Source organism: Lampetra fluviatilis, chromosome 32, assembly GCF_964198595.1.
Source record: "Lampetra fluviatilis chromosome 32, kcLamFluv1.1, whole genome shotgun sequence".
Taxonomy (NCBI): domain Eukaryota; kingdom Metazoa; phylum Chordata; class Hyperoartia; order Petromyzontiformes; family Petromyzontidae; genus Lampetra; species Lampetra fluviatilis.
The window spans coordinates 4817414-4839827 of NC_136306.1; the positions used below are offsets into that span (position 1 = coordinate 4817414).

At 52.9% G+C, this 22414-nt stretch overlaps 1 protein-coding gene across 2 annotated transcripts in view; it reads right to left on the reverse strand.

Moving 5' to 3' along the window:
- Positions 1-10204, reverse strand: part of LOC144943819 (GATA-binding factor 2-like) — a 27250-nt gene extending 17046 nt beyond the window's left edge. The window contains exons 1-3 of one of the 2 annotated variants that reach the window (XM_078871666.1): positions 10110-10204; positions 2703-3867; positions 1605-2273 (exon numbers count right to left, since the gene is read on the reverse strand). In XM_078871666.1, coding sequence (XP_078727792.1) covers positions 1605-2273; positions 2703-3018 — 985 coding nt within the window. In that variant the 5' untranslated portion in view covers positions 3019-3867; positions 10110-10204. Of the gene's footprint in view, positions 1-1604; positions 2274-2702; positions 3868-4037; positions 4179-10109 lie in introns of those variants that run through there. The other variant, XM_078871667.1, reaches the window with a different exon arrangement.
- Between the last annotated feature and the right edge of the window lie 12210 nt (positions 10205-22414).

Below are 22414 nucleotides of genomic sequence, written 5' to 3' on the forward strand. Positions count from 1 at the left end.
CTTGGTTCTTTCGGTAAAGTCACGTAGAATGAAAATAATAAAAAAAATGCATTAAAAAATATTTATTTTATTATGTTTTATTTTTTTTATTGTACCAAGAAGATGATGTATCATCAATGATCTTGAATCATTATCTCGCATTAATTATCTATCGTCATCAATTATCTTTCATCATGATTATCTATTGTCAATTCTCTTTCATTATAATAAACTATATTATCATACTGGACACCTGTGGAAAAAGAAAGCTTTATAGCTCATCGGATTCCTCCAGTGTCAATATACATTTTGATTTTGATATTTATTTATCTATCATTAATTATCTATAATAATTATAATCAATTATGTACCAGCATGATGTATCATCGTCAATTATATTTCATTATTATCATCAGCAATCAAATCACTGCGTCATAATCATCATAATCAATTATCTATGATCATCAATGAGATCTCATCATATTTCTGCAGCAGCAATTATATTTCAACATCACCACCATCGTTATCATGAACTTAATTCTAGATTTGAAGCTTTCGTGACTGCAAGGATTCATATTCTTAGGTTTTTTCGGTAAAGTCACGTAGGTAAAAAATTAAAATTAAAATTAATAAAAGTAAAACAAAAATTAAATAAAAATCACGACGTTTCGGAGGCAACACAAGCTTCCGTCTTCAGGTGGAACCGTCACAGCACGACTGCTGCATCAAGTAAGAGAAATTAAAAAAAACACTCCTTGTACTGTAGATATACTGGTTGAGGGTGGGATGAGCCATTGTGAGGTTCGGTGCGGCTGAAGCCACCTACGTGACTTTACCGAAAAAACGTAAGAATATCATGAACTTAATCATCGTTAAATATCTGTCGTGAATATAACCATCGTCGTCGTCATCATCCACGGATCGTTCGTCGTGATCATTGTCAATTATTCATCGTCATCATCCTCTTCAATCATCTTGCATTATCACCCGCAATAGCTGTCTTTCATAGTCACATCATCATTGATCTTGTGTCATCACTAACACCACCACCACCACCACCATAATCGATTATCTCTCATCATTCCCATCATCATCGTGATCACATCTCATCCAAAGAGAACTCGCAACTCATCCGATGCAGAACCCTCGTGCCATCTGATGCAGGATCATAAATGATCCAATGACGGCATCTCTCCTCCAAACATTTGTTTCCACGACTCCCAGATTGATGCCAGATCTACAAGTCCCAGGTCTCATGTCCCGTGTCCAGGTCCCAAGTCTCACGTCCCATGTCCCCGTGTCCCAGGTCCTTCCGCGTACCAGGTTCCCGTGTCCCAGGTCCCCCCGTGTCCCAGTGCCCCCCAGGGTCCCAGATCCCCATATCCCATCGCCCCATGTCCCATGCCCCAGGTCCTCCCGTGTACCAGGTTCCCGTTCCCCAGGTCCCCGTGTCCCAGGTCCCCCCAGGGTCCCAGATCCCCATATCCCATGTCCCCATATCCCAGGTTTTAGGTCATCCCGCGTACCAGGTTCCCGTTCCCCAGGTCCCCCCCCCCCCCCGTGCCCCCCCCCCCCCCCAGGGTCCCAGCTCCCCCCCCCGTGCCCCAGGTGTCCGCGTCCCTTACCCGTGGCCGAGCGGCTCTTGCTTCTTGATTTGGGGATGAAACTCGACCCGGGGCCCCCGTAGAGGTCCGCGGGGTGGAAGAGGGGAGCGGCCAGGGCCCCGTGCGGCGAGGGGGCGCCCTCTCCCAGCGGGTGGTGCGCGTGGTGATGGTGGGGGTGAGGATGGTGAGGATGGTGAGGGTGGTGAGGATGGTAAGCCGCCGCGTACGTGGCGATGGGATGGTGATGATGGGTGCTCCTGTGACCCGGGTTCAGCTCCAGTTTGAGCGCCTCCGAATCTTTGCACTCGTCCGCGCGTCTCGCCGCCGCCGCGTGGAGGCCCTGCTGCTGCTGATGATGCTGCTGCTGCTGTTGGTGCTGCTGCTGCTGATGGTGATGCGGCGATGGGTCTTTGGGCGGGGTGGGTGGGAAGCCGTAGACCAGGGGGCTATGAGACAGCGATGCTCCACCTCCACCGCCTGCGTACATTCCTCCGTGAGCCGCCGCCGCCGCTGCTGCCGCTGCCGCTGCCGATGAGCTGCTGCCCGTGTGGTTAATGAGGCTGCCGGGCTTCGTGAAGGCGCCGTGCGCGGTGCTCCACGCGTTGTGCGGGGAGAGGCCGCGTCCATTCTCCTGCAGCCACGTGGACAGCGCGGCCCCATGCAGCACCTGGGGCCGGCACACCTGGCGGACTGGGGGGGCCGTGGGGGAGGGGCGCAAGTGGGGGGAGGGGGGATACGCAGGGTAGGTCACGGGGTCACGGGACACAGGTGTGTTTGTAGGTGTGTGAGGGTCGGTGTGTGTCGGTGTGTGTCCGTGTGTGTCTGTGTGTGTCTGTGTGTGTCTGTGTGTGTCCGTGTGTGTCCGTGTGTGTCTGTGTGTGTCGGTGTGTGTCGGTGTGTGTCTGTGTGTGTGTCGGTGTGTGTCTGTGTGTGTCTGTGTGTGTCCGTGTGTGTCTGTGTGTGTCTGTGTGTGTGCGTGGTTAGCGCGCTGCGCTACAAACCCCGCGACCCGAGTTGGTGCCCGTGTCAGTGTGCTGGTACGTGTGTCACGGTGTGTCGGTACGTGTGTCACGGTGTGTCGGTACGTGTGTCGGGCTGAGTCGGTAGGTGCTCCCCTACCGTGCGTGGGGGTGCGGTAACCTCCATGCGCCGCCGCCGCCGCGGGAAAGAGGAGCCCCCCGACGGGGGTGCGGCGCTGCTCCGCGCCCCCCAGGAAGGCGTCGCCCGCCTCCTCGGAGCCCCGCAGCTGAGCCGCGTCCACGAAGCAGTGAGAAGAAACAGAGGCGGCAGGGAGAGCGTGGGGGTGCGAGGGGCCCCCCACAAACCCGACCCCCACCACCCCGACTCCCGGGTCCACCCCTCCGCCGCCCTGGTCCCCCGTGAGCACCACGTGGTGCGGCAGCCAGGGGCGAGCGGCGTCCGCGCTCAGCTCCATGGCTCGGCAGCAGCGACGGTGGTCGGTGGTCGATGATTGATTGGTCGATGGTTGGCGGTTGATTGGTCGATGGTTGATTGGTCGATGGTTGGTGGTGGATTTGTCGATGGTTGGTGGTTGATTGGTCGATGGTTGATTGGTCGATGGTTGGTGGTGGATTTGTCGATGGTTGGTGGTTGATTGGTCGATGGTTGGCGGTTGAATGGTCGATGGTTGGTGGTGGATTTGTCGATGGTTGGTGATTGATTGGTCGATGGTTGGTGGTGGATTTTTCGATGGTTGGCGGTTGATTGGTCGATGGTTTGGTAATTGAGATAGTCCGTTGATGCGCGAAATGATAGTCGACGATTGAATAACACCAATGATGGTGACGACGACGATGATGCTGAGTATTGACAAAGCTCAGCGTTGACGACGACGACAATGACTGATGAATGAATAAAATCGCTGATAGAGACGATGATCGATGAGTGGCGGTGTGAGGTGACGCTTGATAACGATCAAAGATTAACCGTCGATTGTGATGACGACGATTAATGGCATCGATGCGCAATGATGTCCGCTGATGACGACGATGAAGACAGTGACTCTTGATGATGATGACGACGACGACGTTGATGATGATGTTGGCGATGAGGTAGAGACCAACAATTGACGATGACAGCCGACAATGTCGACAAAAACGAGGTCGGTTGAGAGATGAAGAGGTCTTCTGACGACGTCTTCGCCGTGGTGGTGGTGGTGGTGGTGGTGGTCGGTGACTGACGAAGACTACAGCTGACGAGGTGGACGAAGGCAGCAGTCGATGCTGATCGTTGTCAGGGTTTCAGCCGGACACAATGATGGTCACTGGGGAGCAAGATGGGAGAAAGAGAACAAGAGGGAGGCACGGATGGGTCACGACGAGTGGAGAATGTGGAGCGTGACAACGACAACTACGATAACGATTGTGATGATGATGATGAGATTATAACGAGGTTAATGATCACGCAGAAGACGATGATACAAACGCAACACACCCGTCAACAACGTCACCGTGCGTGGCCCCGACGCGGTGATAGTCGTCCACGTGGCTGCGGTGAAGCGGCAGAGTGGAGGCAGCAGCGAGGGGTTGGTGGATCAAGTCACAGTCGTTGTTTCGGAACTCCGCTTCCCGTGGTGCGTCGAGGAGGAGCCGTACCCTGGCCCGCCAGGAGGAAGGCGGCACGACAACAATGTGGACGAATCGCCGTCGGTCTACATCTATCCGGGGATAGAGCGTTGCTCCCTCTCGCGCAAGGCGTGAGGCTTTCTCCGGGTTCTCTGGCTTCCTCCTCCCCACGTCAATAATCGACGCGACTCAGGATGAGAATCTCTATTTCTACTGGAGGAATCCGATGAGCTATGAAGCTCTTTGTTCCTGTTTCACAGATGTCCAGTAGTGTCACAGACACCGTCGTTCATGACGGCTGAACGCATCTTACAAGTTAAGGAAAAAACAACGCCTCAGCGTGGCTCTCCTGAACAAGCGAGCGATGATTAGTTCATCATTTTTCCTACTTAATTATGTTTACATCGGCGCGAATTTGTCTTTTGAGCTGCTGCGTGAGTCGCGTGGCGCTCTGGGAGTCGCCCTTCGCCAACTCTGATCGACGGCATCCTCGCAGCAGCAACAACAGCAGCAACAGCAACTGCAGCAGCAGCAGCAGCAGCAACAGCAGCAGCAGCAGCAACTGCAGCATCAGCAACTGCAGCAGCAGCAGCAACTGCAGCAGCAGCAACAGCAACAACAGCAACAGCAGCAACAGCAGCAGCAGCAACAGCAACAGCAGCAGCAACAGCAACAGCAGCAGCAACAGCAGCAGCAACAGCAGCAACAGCAGCAGCAACAGCAGCAGCAACAGCAGCAACAGCAGCAGCAGCAACTGCAGCAGGAACAGCAGCAACAGCAGCGGCAGCAACAGCAGCAACAGCAGCAGCAACAGCAGCAGCAGCAACAGCAGCAACAGCAACAGCAGCAGCAACAGCAGCAGCAATAGCAGCGGCGGCCGGCGGCTTTTGGTCGGCCACGAAACAAAAGGCGTTGTGGGCACCGCACCGTGCGGCGCTTTCAGATGCGCTTCTGCGGCCGTCTGGAACGCCTCTTCCCATGTTGGGGAGCCACCGGAGCTGTGCGCTTTTAAATCAGCATCGAGATTGACGAACTCTTTTCTTCAGAACTGCTTTTTGTGTTCAGTTTGTTGCCCCCCCCCCGGCCCGCCCGCACCTCCGATGAGCGCGGTTGGCTCCATCCGGTGCAAGTGAAGTTCAACACCCCCAGTGTGCAAGCGAAGTTCGACACCCCCAGTGTGCGTGCGTCTAAAGGCGCTCACGGTGGACGTGATGCAACCGGCACGTGCGAAGTAGACAGAGTGCGGCTATTACAGCGGTTCACGCGTACGCGGCGCACGTGACCCACCTGAGACCCACGGCGCATTCACACGGCGCGTGAACACACTCCTGAGACCCACAGCGCGTTCACACGGCGCGTGAACACAGTGTGGTCTCAGGTTCATCATCATCATCATCGCCATCATTATCGTTCAATCCACAGCTGGAATATGCACCCCACGCTTCACCAACGCTGGCGAAAGGAGGAGGGGACGACTCGAGAACAGTTCCAGATGTCGCTCGCAGCTGTCGTTTTAGCCGGAGCCTCGGAGTCGAACTCAGTTGGCCTGGGTTCGCAGCGCAGTGCGCTAACCGCTGCGCCACCACTCCTCCTCCCCTCCCCTACACACTTAAGCATACATGCGAATACACATCCACGCAGACGCACGCACATAACACATATGTATATACATAGATGTCAAAGGCAAATATATATACCCCGTATAGAGTGTTGGGGCAAGTGCTGTTAGCGAGTAGCACCTATGACGGTCGGCACGGCACGGGCGGTCACGCACGGCCGCCTTTGTCTCCCTCGTGGCGATGTTTACACACCGCACCAGGTACTCATTTGAGGCCGAGTCAACCTAGGGGAGACCCAGGACCGGTTCAGGTAATCGCGCTAACCACTACACCACCGTTCCCCACGACACGCACACAAACACACACGGGTGATTGTGACGGTGACTGATGTGATTACTGAATCACAGAGACTCACACACAGACTCACATAGACACTCACACAGAGACACTCACACACAGAGACACAGAGACACTCACACAGACACACACACACAGAGACACAGAGACACACACAGAGACTCACACAGAGAGACTCACATAGACACTCACACAGAGACACACAGAGACTCACACACAGAGACACAGAGACACACCTAGACACTCACACAGAGACACAGAGACACACCTAGACACTCACACAGAGACACAGAGACACACACAGAGACTCACACAGAGACACAGAGACACACACAGAGACTCACACAGAGACACACAGAGACTCACACACAGAGACACAGAGACTCACACAGAGACTCACACCGAGACTCACACACAGACTCACACAGAGACTCACACACAGACTCACACAGAGACTCACACAGAGACTCACACAGAGACTCACACAGAGACTCACACAGAGACTCATAGACTCACACAAAGACGCACACAGAGACTCACACACAGAGACTCACACAGAGACTCACACAGAGACTCATAGACTCACACAAAGACGCACACAGAGACTCACACAGAGACTCGCACAGAGACTCATAGACTCACACAAAGACGCACACAGAGACACACACAGAGACTCACACAGACTCACTCACAGACTCACACAAAGACGCACACAGAGACACACACAGAGACACACAGAGAGACACACTCACAGACTCACACAGAGACTCACACAGAGACCCCGTGGCTGACTGCGTCTGTCGATGAAACAGTCAGCGCTGCCACGCGGTTCCAGCCTCACGTCCCTCTCACTGCACACGGTCGGGTTGAGACGCACTATATCTCTGTGTGTGTGTATATATATTGTCTGATATGTATACATCCACATTGCAGATTTGTCTCGTATTAATTTGTTCTGACATTACATTTATTAATGACATACTCTATGTTAAGTAAGTATGTTCTCTGACCGTTCGACATATGATGCTAGCGACCGTAAACACACACACATATATATGTGTGTGTCTATGTGTGTATGTCTGCATATATATGCAAAACAAAGACATAGATTCCCCCGTGTCGCTTTTAATGGACTGTTGGGGCAAGTGGTGTTAGCGGGCACACGTGAAGGCCGGCACGGCACACAAGGGGGGATCGGGGGTGGCCAACACCACGCCCGGCCGCCTTTGTCTCCCCCAGTGCTGATGTTTTACACAGCGCACCAGGTACTCATTTAAGGTTGAGTCGGCTGAGGGCAACGGCTTAGGACCGGTTCACAAATTCGCCACTGTTTTTGGTCGTGAGTGGGAATCGAATTCGGGTCCGCCGGATTCGTAGCGAAATGCGCTAACCACTGCACCACCGCTCCCCAACAATTATATAATTATATACGCACGCGCGCGCGATAAAGACAACGATCCTCCGGGTAGCCTTCATAGACTGTTGGGGCAAGTGCTGTTAGCGAGCACCTATTAAGGCGAGATCGGCGCAAGACATATATATGTATCAACATACACACAGATGCACTCATCACACACAAAGTGCTTGCCGCAAATGAACCACGATACCTCGATCATCTCGTCGAGGAGCGATAAACCATCCACGCGATTTTGGCGAAGCCATCGAACAAAGCCGGCCGCTGCGTCGCGCGCTTTCAGATGCGCTTCCGCGGCCGTCTGGAACGCTCTCTTCCTCTCGATGTTAAAACGTCACTGGAGCTATGCACTTTAAAATAATCATCTCGATTTAAAGTCGATCTATTTTTAACTGCTTTTTGTGCTTCGTTTGTTTGTCGTTCCCCCGCACCTACGATCAGCACGGTTGACTACGTACGGCGCGAAAGAAGTTCAACATAATTACACATATATAGACAGTCACATAAAACATCGACATACACAACGATGTAACGAAAAGCCCTTTGTCAATCCATTGCTGAAAAAGGCCTCCCCCCACGCCGTATCGGTTATTTTGACCATACTTCACCACGCTGGTCAATGCGGGTTGGTGAAAGGAGGGAGACCCCAGGACCGGTTCAGATTTCACTCGCCACTGACGTTCTTGCCGTGACCGGGAATCGATCTCAGGTGACCGAGGTTCGTAGCGCAGTGCGGCTAACCACTGCGCCACCGCTCTACCCCGTAAAGCTATACCGTACCTGATGACACAAAGAGAGATTTACACACACACACATCGATATACACAGACGCCCCATATAGCCTGCGTAGACTGTTGGGGTAAGTGCCGTCATTAATCTCCGCACGGCGCACCAGAATGGTCAAGATACCCTCACACTCAGGCCGCCTTTGTCTCCCCCACGCCGAGACTCGCTCACACGCCACCCCCCCCCCCCCCCCCCCGGGAGACAGTACAGTTATCGTACTCATTTGATGCCGAGTCAACCTAAGCAGGGGTCGGGGATCGCGACAGCGGCGCCGCCGGCACGACACGCGCCCTACGATAGGGCAGCGCTGCCCCCATTGAACCCCGGGGCAGCCAAGAGGTGAATTCTCGGCACACCGCTTAAGGAGCCATCCGTTGAGTGCGCTACGCACGGAGTGGGGAGAGTGGGGGGGGGGTTAACCCAAACACGTTCACTTGTGTATGGGGGGGGGGGTCTACTGACAATGTACGCATAGGACACGGGGGGGGGGGGGTGAAGCCTCGATAATAATTTGTCTACATTGCCCTTCAAATGAGTTAGATAGTAATCGAGAATAAAGATGGACTGTCTGTTTGCTTAAACACGTGAATAGTATTAGTCCTTGATCGTTCCCGCGTCGATTCAATATCGGCCGTTCTATAGGATTCGGGGGGAGGGGGGGGAGGGATGAGGGGGTGTCAAAAGTCCGCGTGCGTCCAGGGAGGCAGGGACGGCCTCAAGTTCCGACGGATTTGTCGCCGCGCACCGACTCAGCGGACGGGCCCCGAGAAGTTGTCGACACCGTGTCATCTTCCACCTCCTCGCCTTCACCCAACACGCGCAGTGACCGGCGCGGTGAAGTATGGTCAGACAACAGCCGTGGACGAGACGCCGCGAGGGCGGTGGGGGGGTGTGTGTCCATGCAGCAGTGCATAGACAAACAGCTGTTGATGTTATATTTTGTTTTATATTAATATTATTTTTTTATTTCCCTTCTACGTGACTTTACCGAAAGAACCAAGAATATGAATCCCTGCAGTCACGAAAGCTTTAGATCAAAATGTAGCTGTTGATGTTATTCACGATAATTACGTTTTAATTTCACAGGGTATGTGGTGTATTGTATATGAATGTTGAACTGTCGTTGGTATCCGATTCTCATGAAGGCCCGTCTCTCTCTCAGTCTTAGAGTGTCTGTGTTCTGTCTCTCTGTGTGTCTCTGTCTCTCTCTCTCTCTGTCTCTCTGTCTGTCTCTTTGTCTCTGTCTCTCTGTCTGTCTCTCTGTGTCTCTCTGTCTCTCTGTCTGTCCCTTTGTCTCTGTCTCTCTGTCTGTCTCTCTGTGTGTCTCTGTCTCTCTCTCTCTCTCTCTCTGTCTCTCTGTCTGTCTCTTTGTCTCTGTCTCTCTGTCTGTCTCTCTGTGTCTCTCTGTCTGTCTCTCTGTCTGTGTGTGTCCCCGTTGTCTTCCTATCCCTTCTTGTCTCTCCGTGTCCCTCTTTGTCTATGTCAGCGTCTCGACGTCTCTCCACGTGTCTCTGTTTCTCGGCGTCTCTCTGTGTCGGAGTCCATCTCAGTCTCTACGCGTCGCGGAACACGACGATCGAGACGAACGCGTGATTTTTTTTTTTTACAAAAAAGAGATTTTAGTTCAAGTTCAGTTACATTTAATCAAATATTGATGGCGGTGATGACGACGAAAATGACGGTGGCGGCAATCTTGGTCGTGACGGTGATGTGTGGATGTATGTTGAACATCTTTCGTGCACATCGGAGGTGCGGATGATGGTGATGATGGTGGTGATGGTGTTATGATTGTTGTGAATTACGCAGAAGCTAAGCAGGCGCTCACCTGTTCGGGTCCCTGGCCTCGGGATCCTGGGAACCGAGTTCCCCGCGGATCGACTCCGCACTCTCGCTCCGTCTCCTCGTGTCTCTCTCTCTCTCTGACTCTCTCGCTCGCTCTCCTCCACTCGCCACTCCCGATGCTCCTCCTCCTGCTGCTCGCCACCGCCGCCACCACCACCGGTGACTCCTCCCAGCTCCACACACGGATGCACACACAAAGACAAACATCCCCCGTATAGCCTTGCACAGGCTACTGGGGCAAGTGCTGTTAGCGAGTGGCACCTATGAACGGTGGTACACGAGGGGGAGTGGGTGGCCAGAGCCACGCCCGGCCGCCTTTGTCTCCCAAGTGGCGATGTTTACGCATCGCACCGGGTACTCATTCGAGGCTGAGACAACCCATGAGAGGCAGCAGGAACGCTTCAAATCATCGTCACCGATGTTATTGGTCATGAGCGGGAATCGGGTCGGGGGGTTCGTAGCGCAGCGTGCTAACCACAGCGCCACCGCTCCTCACACACACACGCGCGTGGGTACACACAGACACACACGCGAGTACACACAGACACACACCATGAGTACACACAGACAGACACCATGAGTACACACAGACACACACGTGTGGGTACACACAGACACACACCATGAGTACACACAGACACACACCATGAGTACACACAGACACACACCATGAGTACACACAGACACACACCATGAGTACACACAGACACACACCATGAGTACACACAGACACACACGTGTGGGTACACACAGACACACACCATGAGTACACACAGACACACACCATGAGTACACACAGACACACACCATGAGTACACACAGACACACACCATGAGTACACACAGACACACACCATGAGTACACACAGACACACACCATGAGTACACACAGACACACACCATGAGTACGCACAGACACACACGTGTGGGTACACACAGACACACACCATGAGTACACACAGACACACACCATGAGTACACACAGACACACACCATGAGTACACACAGACACACACCATGAGTACACACAGACACACACCATGAGTACACACAGACACACACCATGAGTACACACAGACATCCTGGTTATGGAGTTGACCCGGACCATCATTTCTCCCTCCGTGGTCGATAAAATAGGTACAAACTCTGTGGTGTAGTCAACAGCGGCTGTCGTCTGGAAAAGAGTCGCCTCCCCTCCGCCATGTGAATGTGGAATTTCCACCGCTGCCGCTGCAGGGCTCTAAACGGTCGACGAGGCCTCAATTGCTGCCTTAAACACACATTGCACTCAGCGCCGAAACGTCGGACAACGTGCCGAATAACGCCGATGTACAACTCAAAAACACATTAACGTGTTGTATAATTATTGTAGCCATCATAATTATCAATGATCAGCATTATTCACGTGATATTATTATTGAAATCATCGTCATTAGTAATCATCATTATGCATGTGTTGATATCATTAATGTAATCATCAACATTATTCATGTATTGCATTATTATGAGAATAATCAGGATTATTAATGTATTGTAATAGTGAAATAATCGTCATGGTAATCACCATTATGCATGTTTTGTATTATAAATGTAATAACCAACATTAGTATTGTAATAGTCACGATTTGTCATGTATTCATCTTCTTGTTTATTTCGGTAAAGTCACGTAGAATGGAAATAATAAAATAATAAAAATAATAGAACATAATAAAATAATTTTCACGACGTTTCGGCCACAACGCAAGCAGCCGTCCTCAGGTGAAGACCAGGTCTGTCGGGGAGACAGCGTCTGAATGTCAGACCTGGTCTTCACCTGAGGACCGCTGCTTGCGTTGTGGCCGAAACGTCGTGAGAATTATTTTATTATGTTTTATTTTATTTTATTATTTCTATTCTACGTGACTTTACCGGAAGAACCAAGAAGATGAATCCCTGCAGTCACGAAAGCTTTAAATCGAAATGTATTCATGTATTGTTTCATTGTAATCATGATCCTCATTATGAATCATCGGCATCGTTCACGTGCTGTGTTTTTATTGTCGTGATCATTCTCGTTATTATTAATCAGACGGTCACTGCATCGCGCGCTTTCAGATGTGTTTCTGCGGCCGTCTGGAACGCTCTCTTCCTTCCGATATTAGGAAGCCACTGGAGCTACGAACTTTTAAATCATCTCCATTGAGAACTAAATTCTTTCGAACTTCTTTGTGTGTTTAGTTTGTTGTTCTTCCCCCGCACCTCCGGTTCGCACGGTTGGCTACGTACGATGCGAAAGAGGTTCAACACCCATACATCAGCACCTGTCATGTATTATGTTATGATTGTAATCATCGTCATAATTAATCATCAACATAATTAATGTGTTGAATTATTAGAATCGTCAACATTATCCATGCATTGTCTTATTGTTGTAATCATCATGCGCTGATGGGATGCCGTGGCATTTAAACAGTGAACATCCTTCAACCAAACCCGAATAACCATCAGTATGGTTGTTAGTAATCCCGTGAACATATGACAGTCATCATTATTTATAGATCATCATTATTACGACTACAGTCCGACGTTTCGTTCCACGTTTGGGGAGCTTCCTGAAAGAAGAAAACATCAGCAGTTTTATCGAAGAAGACGCTTCCAGCACGTGGGAGCGAAACGTCGGACATCGCGGCGCTGAATCAACGCGAGGCGGTTACGCAACCACGGGTGTAGTGCAACAGCGAGACGCGGAAACGCTCCCAGGCGGCAGCGCTGCTGATGCTGATTATGATGCTGATGATAATGATGCTGCTGATGATGTTGATGTCGATGATGCTCCTGATGATGATGCTGATTATGATGCTGATGATGATGCTGATGTCGATGATGCTCCTGATGATGATGCTGATTATGATGTTGCTACTGTGATGATGCTGATTATGATGTTGCTCCTGATGATGATGCTGATCATGCTCCTGATGATGATGCTGATGATGATGTCGATGATGCTCCTGATGATGATGCTGATTATGATGTTGCTCCTGATGATGATGCTGATCATGCTCCTGATGATGATGCTGATGATGATGTCGATGATGCTCCTGATGATGCTGCTGATGATGCTGCTGATGATGCTGATTATGATGTTGCTACTGTGATGATGCTGATTATGATGCTGCTCCTGATGATGCTGATGTCGATGCTGCTGCTGCTGATGATGCTGATGTGATGATGCTCCTCATGATGATGCTGATTATGATGTTGCTCCTGATGATGATGCTGATGTCGATGATGCTGCTGTTGATGATGTTGATTATGATGTTGCTACTGATGATGATGCTGATGATGCTGCTGATGATGATTATGATGTTGCTCCTGATGATGATGCTGCTGATGATGCTGATTATGATGTTGCTCCTTATGATGATGCCGATGTGATGATGCTGCCGATGTGATGATGCTGGCGATGATCAGTGACGCTTTACAATACGAAATATCATTTCGCCTTATTTAATGAGGTGCGCGCCGATAATATTGATACAGCGATTGGCAATAGCAACACTTGCAAGCTGTAACGTGGTACAGTGATACCAATGGTAACGATTATCGCGATAAAATACGCGAAGCCTTTATTTGAACAGATGAAAATAGTTAACATTACAATCCACACTCAGAAGCAACTCCGCTCAATTACATCGCAGCATCAACATCATCAATGGCTGATGATGATGTTAAAAATATAAAACATGTTGGTGGTGGTGGTGGTGCTGCGTTGGCAGCGGTGCACAAGCACAGATAACGACACCGCGATATTCGTCAATAATAGTGTGGCCTTAAAATAAATAAATATGTATTGACGACGTTTCGGGGAACGGACCTTCTTCTTATTCTTTACAGCACACAACAACAGAGATGCAAGATAGGGTCGACGATTGCACGAATTCATGAACCGAATGAAACTGGATTACTGAAGTCAGTCAGGACTCGTTCGCAAAGACAAAGATCACCCGTAGAGTGCTAACACGCTGTTGGGGCAAGTGCTGTGAGCGAGTATCACCTATGAAGGCCGGCACGACACACGAGGGGGGGGGGGGGGTGGGTGGCCAGCACCACGCCCAGCCGCCTTTGTCTCCCCAGAGGCGATGTTAACACACCGCACCAGGCAACTCATTTGAGGCTGAGTCGACCTAGGGGAGGAGCAGGACCCAGTTCAGATAATCGTCACCGGTGTTGGTGGAGGTGAGCGGAGCGGGAATCGAACGCGGGTCGCCGGGTTCGTAGCGCAGCGCGCTAACCGCTGCACACTCACTCACTCACGGACACACGAAGAGACGACACACAGAGAGACGGACACACGGAGAGACGCACGTGACCCACACACGCGCGCGGCTTGCACGCGGGAGGGACTGGCATCGCAGATGGAGGAGAGAAGCCGAGATAAGCGGAGATAATTACTTGTGACACGAAGTGCCCCCCCCCCACTCCCCCCCCGGATCCGATTCTCGATAACGATCGGTCGTGTGGCGTGAGCAGAGTAACGACGAAGACGACGACGACGACGACGACGATGATGGCGCTGATGTCGTTGGTGGCGATTCCGGACTGTGGCGATGGCCCCCTCGCCACGCGCGGGGTTTCTCCGGGTGCAGCGGGTTGCCCCCACACGTGTAAACGCCTTCAAATTCCAGAGAGGAACGCAGAGCTCGGGCAATTGTTGGTAGCGCCGGATCCTCGCCGCGTGCCCGCTGCTGCTGCTGCCTTGCCGCTACTCGTCTGTGGTCCCCTTCTCCTGGCACCTCTGAGTCGTCCTCTCTCTAGTCCTCTCTCTCCGAGTCGTCCTCTCTCTCGTCCTCTCTCTTTCTCTCTCCGAGTCGTCCTCTCTCTCTCCCTCCGAGTCGTTCTCTCTCTCTCTCCGAGTCGTTCTCTCTCTCTGAGTCGTCCTCTCTCTCTGAGTCGCCCTCTCTCTCCGAGGCGTCCTCTCTCTCCCTCCGAGTCGTCCTCTCTCTCTCTCTGAGTCGTCCTCTCTCTCTGAGTCGTCCTCTCTCTCTCCGAGTCTTCCCCTCTCTCGACGTCTGAGTCGTCCCCCCTCTCTCTGAGTCGTCCTCTCTCTCTCTGGGTCATCCTCTCTCTCTGTCCTTCCGAGTCGCCCTCTCTCTCCGAGTCGTCCTCTCTCTCCGAGTCGTCCTCTCTCTCTGAGTCGTTCTCTCTCTCTCTCTGAGTCGCCCTCTCTCTCTGAGTCGTCCTCTCTCTCTCCGAGTCTTCCCCTCTCTCGACGTCCGAGTCGTCCCCCCTCTCTCTCCACGGCAGTTTCTCAACCTTCTTTGACCGGCGAACCACTCAGCCGATGATGTAAACATTTCCGCGGAACACCCCCCCCCCACCCCCTGGTGACAAAACGCATTCACTTCTCTCTCTACATACCACTTGTACTCAATGATTCATATTACCGGGACATAATAAAAACAAATGTAAACGCAGTTCTAAGATTTTTTTTTTGGGGGGAGTTTTGTGGTTTATTTTAATCAGGGTAGTTTACCTAACCTCATTCTTCAATTAACAAAATGTATAAACGCTGCCATTGTTTCCGGATCAAGCTGCGTTTGCGTCGCAGCCCCGCGGACCACGTGGAGGACCTTCACAGACCACGTGGGGGACCTTCACAAACCACGTGGGGGACCTTCGCGGACCACGTGGGGGACCTTTGCGGACCACGTGGGGGACCTTCGCGGACCACGTGGGGGACCTTCGCGGATCACGTGGGGGACCTTCGCGGACCACGTGGGGGACCTTCGCGGACCACGTGGGGGACCTTCGCGGACCACGTGGGGGACCTTCACGGACCACGTGGGGGACCTTCGCGGACCACGTGGGGGACCTTTGCGGTACCACTCACCCGGTGGTGCCGGGGACCGCACTTTGAGAACCGCGATGAGCACGGATGGCCACGTACGGTGCGAAAGAAGTTCAACGTACGGGTGGGTTGCCATACTTACACCGCTCTGCCAGAGCGACAAGCGAATATTGCGCGGCGACATTGTGATGATGATGATGTTGATTTGAAGCTTTCGTGACTGCACAAATCCATACTCTTTGGTTCTTTCGGTAAAGTCACGTAGGTAGAAAAAAATAACAACAGATCACGACGTTTCGATCGCAACACAAGCGATCGTCATCGGGTGGGACAACCACAGCCTACTTCAGCAGTTGTTTCTTGCTGTGGTGATGATGATGTTGTTGTTGAAGAGGAGGAAAGAGAGGATGATGAGTAGGAGTTAAGATGTTAATCATCGCGTTCCTAAATTATCGTTGTGTTGCCGTGGAGCATTATGGGTAAAATCTAATACCAGCCGAAGCCCGTTCAATCAGCAGACGATAAATACACAAACACAATGATTGTGTCCATGGGCCTATCGACTGTCCACACCAATCTAGATCGATCAGCAAATATTTTTTTTTTTACGCAAGCGAACTATGGACCGAGTTCAACCGTCTGGGTCTTCACCGGCAGGGCCCACGGTCTTGGGACCCCCCCCCAAAATGTTGCACGGACATGGGACGATCACTGCGTCGTGAGCCGCTCGGCTGCAAGCCGGCAATGCACGGGGCTCTTTGAAGGCGCAACGGAAGGTGACGGACTCACGGTGGAAGCGTGGGGGGGGGAGAGAGGCGCTCGCTTGGAATTGCACTGCTGAGCACGCGCGGCAGGCTAGAGCGGTGGATAGAGCCTGATGATGACGACGACGATAACGACGATGACGCGGTGGGGTAGTGACCACATTATCAGCTCACGGAGTGCGGCAATCGGTCAGGCGGTCGCCCCAATAGTTGATTTGTCTCGCACGGTCGCACCTCGGGGCTCTGCAGGATATCGCGGCTCGCCTTGCTGGATCACATCGCTACACACGTGTTCAGTTCACACTGTTGTTGTTGTTGTAGAAAACAAATCTCTTGGTGGTTTTCAATGGAGCCCCCCCAACTCGTAGCTTCTGCCACCAAGAAGGCGTAGGAGGAGGAGGGGGGGGGCAAGGCACCCCCTGCCCCCCACACTCGTTACGCGACTGTGATAACGGCGAGGAGAGATGCCTCGTCGGAGTTGCCTGCAGAGGCGAGACGCACGTGGAGGAGCACGTGGAGGAGCACGTGGGGGAGCACGTGGAGGAGCACGTGGAGGAGCACGTGGAGGAGCACGTGGAGGAGCACGTGGAGGAGCACGTGGAGGAGCACGTGGAGGAGCACGTGGAGGAGCACGTGGAGGAGCACGTGGAGGAGCACGTGGAGGAGCACGTGGAGGAGCGAGGACGTCCGCAGGTCGGAGGATGTGATTTGCCGGGTTCGTAGCGCGGTGCGCTAATCACTGCGCCACCGCTCCCCACCAATGGTGAACGAGCGCGCGCGCGGACACGCGCACAATGACGACGATGACGTGGAGAGATGAACACGCACAGGTGAACACACACAGGTGAACACAGATCAACCCAATGATGAGCGCACGGACACGCAACACACGAACGCACAGACACAGACAGGCGGATGAACATGCAGACACACGTGGAAATACAGACAACAAAGACAAAGATCCCACGTATAGCCTTGACAGACTGTAGGGTCAAGTGCTGTTAGCGAGCATCTATGAAGGCCGGAACAGTACACGAGGGGGTGGGTGGCCAGCACCACGCCCGACCGCCTTTGTCTCCCCAGTGGCGATGTTTACACACCGCACCAGGTACTCATTTGAGGCTGAGTCGACCTAGGGGAGGCCCAGGACCGGTTCAGATAATCGTCACTGGTGTTGGCCGTGAGCGGGAATCGAACCCGGATCGCCAGGTTCATAGCGCAGCGCGCAAACAGCTACACTACCTCTCCCCACTACAATACAGACATACACACACATACGGACACACACACAGATGACCACAGATCAATACACGGATCGAACACACATATATACAAGAGACAAAGATCCCCCGTGTAGCCTTGGACTGTTGGGGCAAGTGCTCTTAGAGAGCATCTATGAAGGCCTGCTCGACGGACGAGGTGGAAGATGGTCAACATCACGCCCGACCATCTTTGTCTCCCCAGTGCTGATGTTTATACACCGCACCAGGTACTCATTTGAGGCTGAGTCGACCTAGGAGAAGCCCAGTACAGGCTCAAATATTCGCCACTGTTATTGGTTGTCAGCGGTAATTGGATTCGCGTCGTCGGGTTCGGAGCGCAGTGCGCGCTAACCACTGTGCCACCGCTCCCCGCAATGAACAAAGACAAAGATTCCCCGTGTAGCCTTAACATACCGTTGGGACAAGTGCTGTTAGCGAGCACCTATTAAGGCCGGCACACGAGGGGGTGGGTGGCCAGCACCACACCCGACCGCCTTTCTCTCCCCAGTGGCGATGTTTACACTTCGCACCAGGTACTCATTTGAGGCTGAGTCGACCTAGGGGAGGCCCAGGACCGGTTCAGATAATCGCCACCGGTGTTGGTACCGTGAGCGGATCTCCGAGTTCGCAGCGCAGCGCGCTAACCGCCACGCCACTGCTCCCCCATCCCGCGATGCACACACAGACACACAGAGAAGAGTGAACACACCATCGGCGATGAATGCACGTAGATGGACACGCACGCGCGCGCACGCACGCGTACACTGAGACATGGGCGAACAGACGAACACACAGACACACTGGGAGGGAGGGAGGGGGGGAGGAGGAGGAGGGGAGGGGAGGGGCTGTGTAAATTGCCTTGAAAGCAGCGGTCTTATCTGTGCGCCGCAGATAACGAGGGGAGGGGGTGTGGGACGTGTGGGGAGGGGAGGAGGGAGGAGTCCCCCCCCGCATCCTAATGAGAGTAACGGAGTGAGGTCAACATCACGGGCAGCCGTCAACTCTCAACACACAACGACAAAGATCCCCCGTGTAGCCTTGACGGGCTGCTGGGGCAAGTGCTGTGAGCGAGCACCTGTGAAGGCCTGCACGGCACACGAATGGGGTGGGTGGCTAGCACCATGCCCGGTCGCCTTTGTCTCCCCAGGGGCATAGCATACGCACCGCACCGGGTACTCATTTAGAGGCTGAGTCGACCTAGGGGAGGTCCAGGACCGGTTTAGAATAATCGTCGCCAATGTTGGTGGCCGTGAGCGGGAATCGAACTTGGGTGGCCGGGTTCGTGATCACCGCAGCCCATATTAAAACAAAAATCGATAACAGCACTTGCCTCATCGGTCTCTTAAAGGCTACATGGGAGATATTTGTCTTTGTCGTATACAGTACCGAGTTTATCAGATACCCACCTCTCAACGCATTCGTCAATCACACTGCGGCCTTAAAAAGAAACACGTAGCTATATAATAGGCGACGTTTCGGGCAATGACCCTCGACAGAACGCATAGAGAGACCAGACGAGGTAGTTTGTGTAAAGAAAGGGACATTGCCCGAAACGTCGCCTAGTCAACTACATGTGTTTTATTCCAAGGCCCGCGGTGTCGTCGACACGGAACGAGTCGAGGTGTCGTTGCTGGCTGTGCTTGTGCGTCACTGCCAACACAGCAGCAGCAGCATCACCAACGTCATTTCGACCTAAGACTGTGTTCACATAGAGAACAGGTATCTGTAGTTAATACCATGTGTTCATATCTAGAGCAGGTATTTGTATTTCATACCATGTGTTCATATCTAGAGCAGGTACCTGTAGCTAATACCATGTGTTTTATATACAGTATAAAACGTGTATCTATATTTAAGATATAGAGCGCGTACCTGTATTTAAGACCCTTAGAACAGGCATTTACCTGTATTTAAGGCTCCGTGTTCGAATGTAGAACAGGCGACTTTATAGAAGACGCTTTGTGTTCAGAGTTATTTTTAAAAAAAATCGAGGACAAAGATCCCCGTATAGCCTTATCAGACTATCGGGACAAGTGCTGTTAGCGAGCACCTATGAAGGCCGTCACAGCACACGAGGGGGTGGATGGCCAACACCACGCCCGCTCACCTTTGTCTCCCCGATGTTTACACATCGCACCGGGTACTCATTTGAGGCTGAGTCGACCTAGGGGAGGCCCAGGACCGGTTCAGATAATCGTCACCGTGAGCGGGTCTCCGGGTTCGTAGCGCAGCGCGCTAACCGCTGCTACACTACCGCTCCCCCACGAGTGACACGCACGCACACACAGACACACACACGCGCACAGGCTGTCCTGCGTGATTCTCTCTGGAAGCGTGATGTTAATTACAGATAACGGCTCCAGGGACCGCCTCAGAGGGGCCCCGAAATTATTCACGTCTCGCGGTCGTGGAAACGCAGCCCGCGACTCGGCGTTCACGCGCTCTCCCCGTGTGCTCGACACGTGCCCGCTCGTGCACACACACACGCACGCACGCACACGTGCATACAGGTGTATGACTGTCATTGCCCGATGATGCTGGATGCAATTACCAGCGAAACGTCGTACTCAAAAATTGTAAATGTTGTGGTTTCACGCTTCAACACACCGGTGGGCTAAAGCAGTGAACGTTTTGTCTTTTGTCAACGTGACACTTTTTTTACTGATTGGCCGTGTCGGGTGGTGGAGGGTTACGATACATTTATAAATAACGCGATCTAAACCCAAAAACGTTGATTATGAAGGTGTATGACTCACAACACTGGTATATACACACACGCGTGTGTCTGTGTGTGTGTGCGCTATGGACTTCCGAAGAGTGGTACCAGCGGTGTCAAGATCGGACTGTCTGTGGAGGAGGCTCGTGAAGGACGCTGCTGCTGCTACTGGGCAGTTGGAGGCAGTCGCACTCCAGCAACAGCGGAGGGCGGAGGAGCGACGCTCACAACAACGAGGGTGTATAAAACGCAGCAAGTTGGCACAGTAGGGGGGCACAGGTGGTGCATCGGCCAGTCGTCTCAAGTCAGTCGACCCATGGCACCTGGGTCTGTCCCGTGACCTCCTGCCAGCGGGCGTTGGACACTTCACGTGGCGAATGGCGGTAGTTGTTGTTATCGACTTGGGTGACCCGAGATGGATTGCACGCTCGTGACCATTAACACGTGGCGAGTGTTCGAGCCGGTCCTGGGCCTCCTCTAGGTCGACTCGGCCTTACAATGAGTACCTGGTGCATCAACACTGGGGAGATAAAGGCGGCCGGGAGTGGTGCTGGCCACCCACTGCCTCTTGTGCCGTGCCCGGCTTTCATCGGTGCTCGCTAACAACAGCACGTGCCCCCCACAGTCTATTAAAGGCGATCTTAGTGTGTGTAGACCATGTACACAACAAGTACGTATGGCACTGCACACGTGACAGTGCGTGTACACACGTGTACAGCTGTACGCCGTGCATTGTCGGGAGACACGTGCGTGTGTGTGTGTGGGTGCTCTAGACTGCGCGTGTGAGGATCGGGGGTGCAAATGGTCGCGCATTGCACTACGATTTGCTGGCACTCGAGTTAAACACATTCCTGCGCAGGGAGCTGGTAGGAACGTTGGGTTGCTCGGTCAATGGCCAGGGTCAACGGCGGCGTGGTGCATTCTGCAAATATGGCCGACTGTGAGGGCGGGCACAAGCCGGCGTGAGTAGGTTAAACGTTGAGTTTTATAAAGGCACCACGGGGTGACCAGCCCCTCCCCACCCAGCCCCACCCTCCCCACCAAGCCCCACCCTCCCCACCCAGCCCCACCCTCCCCACCCAGCCCTTCCCCACCCTCCCCTCCCCACCTAGCCCAACCCTCCCCACCCAGCCCCTCTCTGCACAACGGACGGACACAATAATCCCCTGTGGGCTGGTGTAACCAGGAGGTTCCTACCAGTACCAAATGTCAAGATTACATGTTATTTAACCAGGTGGTGAGAACTCTTGAAAGAGTCCAGGATGAGTCTCATTTGCACCAGAAACCTGCGGCGTCAGTCTGCCAGTTGGGGTGACGATGGCTGCGGTGTGTTTGTAAACTCCCCATTGAATCAATTGATAAGCCGGACATCAGAGCCGATTGCTATTTGATCATGTACTGGTACTCTCCTAGGTTGACTCGGCCTTGACATAGGTAAACATCAACGGTGAGGAGGGGCAATCCGGCCGGGGCGTGGCTCGAGCCAAATCCTCGTGCGCCCCCCCCCCTACCGGCCTTCTTCACAGGTGCCCAATAACAGCACTTCTCCCCGCCACGGTCTGTGGCTATACCGGTGACCTTTGTGTTTGTGCTGTCACGTAAATACATACACACGCACAATGATGTCACAGGAAATCTCATTACCAGCTCGGTCCAACACTAGCCGGACATCCGTGAAGGTAAAGGCGCCGTCCTGCAACTGCTGGCTCACGCCACTGCT